Below are 8,672 nucleotides of genomic sequence, written 5' to 3'. Positions count from 1 at the left end.
CATAATTTCCATAACGGGAAAATTTTCAAGTCCTCGTATTTTATTATAAATCTGAAGGGATATGGACAACAAAATCAAGTTTACATCCCAAATCCAAACAAAAACTAGTAGCTTTCATATATTTTAAGCTAAAACCGATTTTACATACCTTCCTCGGATTTTCTTCGAAACTCTTAGATCCAAGGATTTCTTGAGGTATTCTTCAATAAAAATCCCGCGAGTGTTTGAACATACCGAAAATCATGATTAGTAAAACCACATAGATGAGGATGACGCAAATAAAAACATGCAAGGGAAAAACGATCGGTGGGATGCATGGTGGTCGGAGGTAGAGTAGAAATCGGAGAAGGAGGAGGAAGAAGGAAGAAGATAAGGATGATGTTTTAATGGATGGTATTTAAAGATGAAAAAGGTAAAATAGTAAAAGAATTATAAGAGATTTACCTCTAAAACTTGCTAGAAACCCATAATCTTTGATTTCATTTCCATTGAAACTCTTGAAACTTTGTCTTGAATTTCTTTGAAAGAGAGCTCCCGTAAAGAAGATGAAGTTGTATTTTTTTTATTCATCTTCCATCATTTGAAGTATATATTTACGCATAAGAACAAGCTATGCATGCAATACTATTCACGATTCACTATTTACCTATTTCTCTAAGACATAATGTAAAAGTTACGTAAAGATGGAACTTGAACTTGAAATGTCTTGTTTTGATTATTATTTTTATTTAATCACATGCATGTATTTATTTCCATGTCATCTTTATACTTGTAGTCCATTTTTTTATTTTTATTTTAAATGGTACAATATCTAAAATAAATTTCTCATTATTAATTAATGTTAATGTTAATTTTGTAGTTAATCAATGGCAAATCTTGAAAAACGAGAATTCGATATACTCGACTTATCCGGCCCGAGATATCTGGAATGGAGGGTTGATGCAACATCGTACCTCCGAGCCAATGGCCTGTTAGAAACTATCCAAGATGATAATAATACTTCCCAGCAAGATAAGGCTAAGGCGATGATATTCTTTCGCCATCATATCCATGAAAGTCTAAAATCTGAATATCTGCTAGTGGAGATCCCAAGGAATTATGGGAAAGCTTGGAGCAAAGATATGGTCATCAACAAAAGGTCTTGCTCCCAAAAGTCACATATGACTGGGTGAATTTAAGGTTCCAGGACTTTAAATCAGTCAGTGACTATAACTCCCCCTGTTTCGTATTACATCTAAACTGAAGTTATGCGGGCAAAAAGTTTCTGAAGAGAACATGCTGGATAAAACCTATTCCACCATGCATGCCTCAAATATGTTGTTACAACAACAATATAGGGAAATAAACTTTAAAAAATATTCTGATTTGATATCAGTTTTACTTGTGGCCGAGCAGAACAATGAGCTCCTCATGAAAAATCACAACATGCGGCCCACAGGTACCGCACCGTACCATGAAACAAATGCAACACATGGAGTGTTTCCAGGACCTTGTGCCGCTCAAAATGTTAGAGGCGAGCATCAAGCTTTTCACGGACACGATGTTGGTCGTGGACGTGGTCGAGGTCGTGGATGTGGTAGAGGTCGTGGTCGAGGTCGTGGACATGGTAGAGGTACTAGCTATCAGTGGAAGCGATATGCTCCTGAGGCATCATCATCAAAGGGGAATGGTAAGCAAACGGTCCAGAATGATCCAACGGGACCTCCACAAAAAGCCAAATCCATCTGCTATAGATGTGGTATGACAGGCCATTGGGCAAGAGTGTGTCGTACTGCCAAGCACTTGGTTGAGTTATACCAGGCTTCTCAGAAAGATAAGGGGAAGAACGTGGAAACTCATTTTGTTGACGACACCTCCCCAATACTCAATCCGGATGTCTCTGACTTCATTATAGATGATGAGTTTTGAATCAATGAGAATAACAACTAAGTACTAGAAGTTGTTTTAATGTAATATTATGTAAAATATCTAAGTGTGTTTGTTTTCCTTATGAAGCATGTATCACTTACCTAGTGTGATGTACTATAACATGTTGTATCATAAATAAACTTGTTGTTTGGTTTATTAACGGTGTTATCTTATTTGTGAAGATATGGATGTGGCTATACTTACAACAAGTGGACAAGATCCATGTCTAGTAGACAGTGCCACAACACACACCATATTAAAGAGCAAAGAATATTTTACACAATTTCAGGTGTGACAAAACTTATCGAAGGCTCTGGAAGAGCTTGCCTTTTGCTCCCTAAAGGACAAAAATCTTGATAAATGATGCACTATATTCGAGTAAATCTCAAAGAAACTTGTTAAGTTTCAAAGATCTACGCCATAATGGGTTTCATATGGAAACTATGAATGAAAATGGCGTAGAGTATTTGTGCATCACAAGATAAATATATGGCAAGAAACACTTACTAGAAAAATTGCCATCCCATTCTAACGGACTATATCAAAATACATATATTAGTCGAATAGAAGCAAATATAACATTTGGTAAAATATCAAATGATAAAGATATGTTTACATTATGGCATCACCGATTAGGTCACCCATGCCATGTGATGATGCACAAAATAATTGAGTGCTCAAATGGACATTCCTTAAAGAATGTAAAAGTCCTTACAACAAGAGACTTCAACTGTAGAGGTTGTTCACTTGGTAAATTAATTACCCGACCGTCTAAGAACAAGATTGCAAATGAAATCCAACGTTCTTAGAACGAGTACAAGGTGATATATGTGGACCAATAGTTCCACCATGTGGACCATTTCGATACATTATGGTATTAATCGACGCATCAACAAGGTTGTCACATGTGAGTCTCTTATCAACAAGAAATATAGCCTTTGCTAACTCTTGGCTCAAATTATAAGATTACGAGCCCAATTCCCAGATTATACGATCAAAAGAATTAGACTCGATAATGCTGGTGAGTTTACATCTCAGGCATCCAATGATTATTGTATGTCAATTGGGATTGTTGTAGAACATCCAGTAGCACATGTTCATACGCAAAATGGTCTTGCTGAATCTCTAATTAAGAGACTACAACTAATAGCTAGACCATTATTAATGAAATCCAAGCTACCCTCGTCTGCTCGGGGACATGCAATATTACATGCAAACAAATTTGGTTAGACTAAGACCAACTGCATATCATAAGCATTCCCCATTCCAATTGGTAATTGGTAAAGAACCAGGCATATCACACTTAAGGGTGTTTGGATGTGCAGTTTATGTTCTCATTGCTCCACCACAACGCACAAAAATGGGTCCTCAAAGGAGATTGGGAATTTACGTTGGTTACGAATCTCAATCTATAATTAAGTATCTCGAACCAACAACAGGTGACCTATTTATCGCGAGATTTGATGATTGTCATTTTAATGAAAATGAATTTCTAAATCTCGGTGGAGAAAAGAACAAAGAAATCACATGGAATGCTCCATTGTTATCTCATCTTGATCCAAGAACAAAGATATGTGAACAAGAAGTAGAGAAAATCATACACTTACAAAGTGTAGCAAATCAATTGTCTGACTCATTTGTAGACACAAAGAAGGTGACAAAGTCACATGTTCCAGCTATAAATGTCCCTGAAAGAATAGAAATTCCTACAGGACAAATTAATAAGCTACCTCTAAATGAGCTTACAGTACACCGAAAACGTGGTAGGCCACTTGGCTCTAAAGATCTTAAACCACGAAAGAATAGGCGGCAAAGCAATATAGAATGTCCTACACCAATAGCAAATTCAGGGGGAGAACATGATGAAAATGAGGATAACAAAGATGACTCAGAGAACCCCGAAAATATCCCAGAAGAGGATAGAAATGTTGACAATTATGAAACAGATGTCAACTATGTATCTACTAGAACACAATGGAATAGAAAAGATATCGTTGCAAATGAAATATTTGCATACTATGTTGCCAGTAAAATAGTGGCAGATGATGATGATATTGAGCCACAAAGTATGATGAATGTCGACATAGAAATGACTGGTTGAAATGGAAAGAGGCTATACAAGCTGAACTAAAATCGCTTGAGAAACGTGAAGTTTTTGGTCCTATAAGACCTACCCCTGTAGGCACAAAACCAATAGGCTATAAATGGGTATTTGTACGAAGAGGAATGAGAGAAATGAGATTGTGAGATACAAAGCAAGGCTTGTAGCTCAAGGATTCTCTCAAATACCGGGGATAGATTATGAACAAACTTATTCCCCTGTAGTCGATGCAACTACATTAAGATTTCTCATTAGCCTAACTGTGACAAAGGGACTACAGATGCGACTTATGGATGTTGTAACTGCATACTTATATGGATCACTTGATAGTGATATCTATATGAAAGTTCCCGAAGGACTAAAAATGCCAGAAAGATATAAAGCGATGCCTCAAGAAATGCTTTCCATAAAGCTACAATGATCATTATATGGCCTAAAGCAATCTGGAAGAATGTGGTACAACTGACTTAGTGAATACCTCATTAGAGAGGGTTACAAGAATTACGCTATTTGTCCATGTGTTTTTATCAAGCAATCCAAGCCTGGATTTGCTATAATCGCAGTATATGTCGATGATTTAAACATTATCGGTACAACCGATGAACTTGAAAATACTGCAAGATATTTAACAAAGGAATTTGAAATGAAAGATTTGGGAAGTACCAAATTTTGTCTTGGTTTACAAATTGAGCATTTGAAGGATGGAATGTTCATCCATCAAACAAATTATACCGAGAAGGTATTGAAAAGATTCAATATGGACAAAGCACACCCATTAAGTTCGCCCATGGTCATTCGTTCATTAAGTACACAAGATGACGAATTCCAACCCCGAGAAGGGGATGAAGAGGTACTTGGTCCAGAATTACCATATCTAAGTGTTATTGGTGCGTTAATGTACCTTGCAAATAATACTAGACCAGATATTGCTTTTTCTGTAAGCCTATTATCAAGATATAGTTCACTACCAACAAGGCGACACTGGAATGGGATTAAACATGTATTTCGGTACTTACGTGGTAGTACAGATCTTGGTTTATTTTATATCATAAAATGCAAATGCTACTCTTGTTGGATATGCAGATGCAGGATATCTATCAGACCCACATAAAGCAAAATCTCAAAACGTTTATGTCTTCACCCATGGAGATACAACCATATCATGGAAATCAACAAAGCAAACACTAACGGTGACATCGTCAAATCATGCCGAATTGATCGCTCTATATGAAGCATGAAGAGAATGTGTTTGGTTGAGATCAATGATTGAATATATCCAAAAGGAATGTAAGTTGAAGACAATCACTGATAATCCAAACCAAGATATATGAAGACAATTCTGCATGCATCGCACAAGTGAAGGAGGGCTATATCAAAGGTGATCGAACAAAGCACATTTCGCCAAAGCTCTTCTCAACACATGATCTCGAGAAAGAAGGGAAGATTGATGTCCAGCAAATCCGATCTTGTAACAATCCAACTGATTTATTCACGAAGTCTCTATGTCCTAAGAAACTAGAAGAACTTGTGCACAAGATTGGGATGCAAAGATTTCAAGAGATACGCACACTAAGCTGAGGGGGAGAATTGTACGCACTGCACTCTTTTTCCCTTCTATCAGGTTTTTATCCCACTGGGTTTTTCCTGACAAGGTTTTAATGAGGCGGAATTATGAAGCGTACAATGCAAGTTGAACCCAAATATGTAAAGTGTTCCTATGTCCTTGATAAAAAGGTGAATATTCAAGGGGGGTGTTGTAGATAATGGTGAATTATTCACCGTATCTTCTGCACTTCTATAAAACGGCCCTTAAGAGACAGTGGCCTTATACGGTCCTTGGAAATTTCTCCCGCAAGCCAAAATTTTTGACTATAAATATCATTTATCATGAACGATGAATAATAAGAAAGTACGAAGAGTTCTAAATTTCCTTTAAATTTCACGATAGCGTAGTTTTTTTTTTTTTAATAATTCAACCGTGTTAGTTGTTATTTGTACTCCGTCAGCCTATTAAGACCTGAGAGTCACCGGCGGCCGGCGGAGGAAGAAATCATGCCTCCTCAATCCCCATCTCCCAACAAGCTCAACTTCTTCTACGGTCACCGGAAACCCTCTCAAAACAGACCTACAGTCTATGGCGGCCTCTTCACCAACCGCCAAACCCTAGACCCTTCAAACCCTTCTCACTCCTTAAACCCTCGAGACCTCAAAGTTCGCAAATCAAATTCCCCACTATCCAATCCCTCGTCTTTCCAGCTCAAAAACTGGGATTCAGATGCAATCAACAACACCCGCAACCTCAACCCTAACTCCGATCCCAATTCGTCTCGTAATTTCTTCCACATTGGGCAGAAATTATCCCCAATCGCGCGATACATATGCGATTCGTTTAGAAAACACGGGCGTTGGAGTACACCCGTCGTCTCTGACCTGAATAAACTCCGGCGGGTCACGCCGGATATGGTGGCGGAGGTGCTCAAAGTCGAGAATGATCCGATGACTGCTTCTAGATTTTTCCATTGGGCTGGTAAGCAGAAGGGTTACAAGCACACTTACATCTCGTACAACGCGTTTGCTTATTGTTTAAATCGGCTGAATAGGTTTCGGGCTGCTGATCAGCTGCCTGAGCTGATGCATATGCAGGGGCGTCCGCCTAGTGAAAAGCAGTTCGAGATTTTGATTAGAACTCATGCTGATAACAATAGGGGGCTTAGGGTTTACTATGTATACGAGAAGATGAAGAAATTTGGGGTGAAACCTCGTGTCTTCTTGTACAATAGGATCATGGATGCGTTGGTGAAGACAGGTCATTTGAATTTGGCAATGTCAGTTTATGATGATTTCAAAAGAGAAGGTTTGGTGGAGGAGAGTATAACTATATGATTCTAGCAAAGGGTTTGTGTAAAGATGGGAAGATTGATGAGATGTTTGAGGTTTTAAACCGAATGCGATCTGATTTGTGCAAACCAGATGTTTTTGCATACACTGCAATGATAAGAGTATTGGTGACAGAGGGGAAATTGGATGGGTGCTTAAAAGTATGGGATGAGATGAAGAAGGATCATGTTCACCCAGATGCCATGGCATATAAAACTGTGATAACAGCTCTGTGTAAGGGAAGAAGAGTTGAGAAAGCTTATGTTTTGTTCAATGAGATGAAGAAGAAAGGTTTGTTAATAGATAGATCTATATACAGTTCACTAGTAGAAGCATTTGTTGTTGATGAAAAAGTTGGTCAAGCTTGTGATTTGCTGAAGGATTTGTTGGATTCTGGATATCGCGCTGATTTATCAATATATAATTTTCTGATTGAAGGCTTGTGTAATGTAAAACAGGTTGATAAAGCTTATAAGCTGTTCAAGATCACTGTTCAAGAGTCCCTTCAACCAGATTTCATCACTGTGAAGCCTATATTAGTTTCTCTTGCAAAATTATGGAAAATTGATATCTTTTTGCAGTCTACTTGAACAGATGAAAAGTTTAGGGTTTTCTGTCATGGATGATCTCTCGAAACTTTACTCTATCTTAGTTGACCAGAATATGGTTATTGCTCTAAAGCTGTTCAATGAATTGAAATCAAGAGGATATTGCAGTGTTTCAGCCACTAATATCCTTATTAGTGCTCTTTACAAGAATGGGGAACCAAACAAGGCCTTATCACTATTCAATGAAATGAAGGATTCAAACCTTGAACCTGATTCATCTACTTTCAGCCATATAATTTCGTGTCTGGTTGAACTTGAAGATACCGAAGAGGCGTGTTTGTATTATAACAAAATAAAGGAGATGTCTTTATGCCCTTCTGATACAGCTTATTGTTCTTTAGTCAAAGGCCTTTGCAAGATCGGAGAGATTGATAATGCTTTTTTGGTAGTTCGTGATTGCTTAGCTAATCTCACCAGTGGGCCAATGGAATTCATGTATTCTCTTACTATCTTACACGCGTGCAAGTCTAACAATTCGGGTAAAGTAATTGAAGTAATTGATGAAATGGTGCAACAAGGCTGTCTTCCTGATGAAATTGTGTGCTGTGCTGTTATATCTGGTATGTGCAAGCATGGGACAATAGATGAAGCAAGAAGGGTTTTTTGTTATATGGAGGATAATAAAATCCTTACTGAAGCTGATGTGATTGTTTATGATGAAAGACTTATTGATCATTTGAAAAGAAAGACAGCGGATTTGGTGGTTTCGGGGTTGAGGTTTTTGGGCTTGATAGGAAGCTGAAATTGAGAGGTTCGACGTTGTTATCAGGTTGAACCGAAATGGTGATGATGGTTTCATGCAATGGGAATCCATATATCATATACTGCAAGTAAGTGTTGTGTTAGCTTTCCATCTTATGACTTGAGATTCACTTGCAGTTGGAAAACTAATGAGTTCTGCTAACTGTCCAGAGGCCAAAGCACTAGCAACGGCAAATGTTTGTGATTAGACTACACAGAGATTAATGAAGATGGTTAAAGGACACTGCAAGAACTGGACGATTCTGTTTTGATATAAGATTCTAGTTGTTTTCTACATGTGTAATATAAAGTTCAGGTACAACACATGATTCTATAGTTAGATGGACCTTCTAAATATTGAAATCCTTAGATTATTATGCCCAGCACAAATTTGGATTTTATATTTTGTGTTAAACTAGCTTTGTTTTTTTAAATAG

The 8,672-nt window shown here is 37.7% G+C and overlaps 1 protein-coding gene across 1 annotated transcript; it reads left to right on the top strand.

The window, feature by feature from the left end:
• Nucleotides 1-6,061: 6,061 nt before the first annotated feature.
• LOC141249979 (uncharacterized) lies at nt 6,062-8,268 on the top strand. Its single transcript, XM_073669845.1, is given in 4 exon segments — nt 6,062-6,884; nt 6,887-7,455; nt 7,457-8,210; nt 8,213-8,268. Coding segments are annotated over 4 exon segments (2,202 nt in total).
• Nucleotides 8,269-8,672: the final 404 nt, after the last annotated feature.

The sequence above is a fragment of the Phyllobates terribilis genome, unplaced genomic scaffold (genome assembly GCF_046119375.1).
Source record: "Phyllobates terribilis strain yellow unplaced genomic scaffold, ASM4611937v1 Scaffold_5306__1_contigs__length_52616, whole genome shotgun sequence".
Lineage (NCBI taxonomy): Eukaryota > Metazoa > Chordata > Amphibia > Anura > Dendrobatidae > Phyllobates > Phyllobates terribilis.
This window is presented reverse-complemented; position numbering and strand designations above follow the sequence as displayed.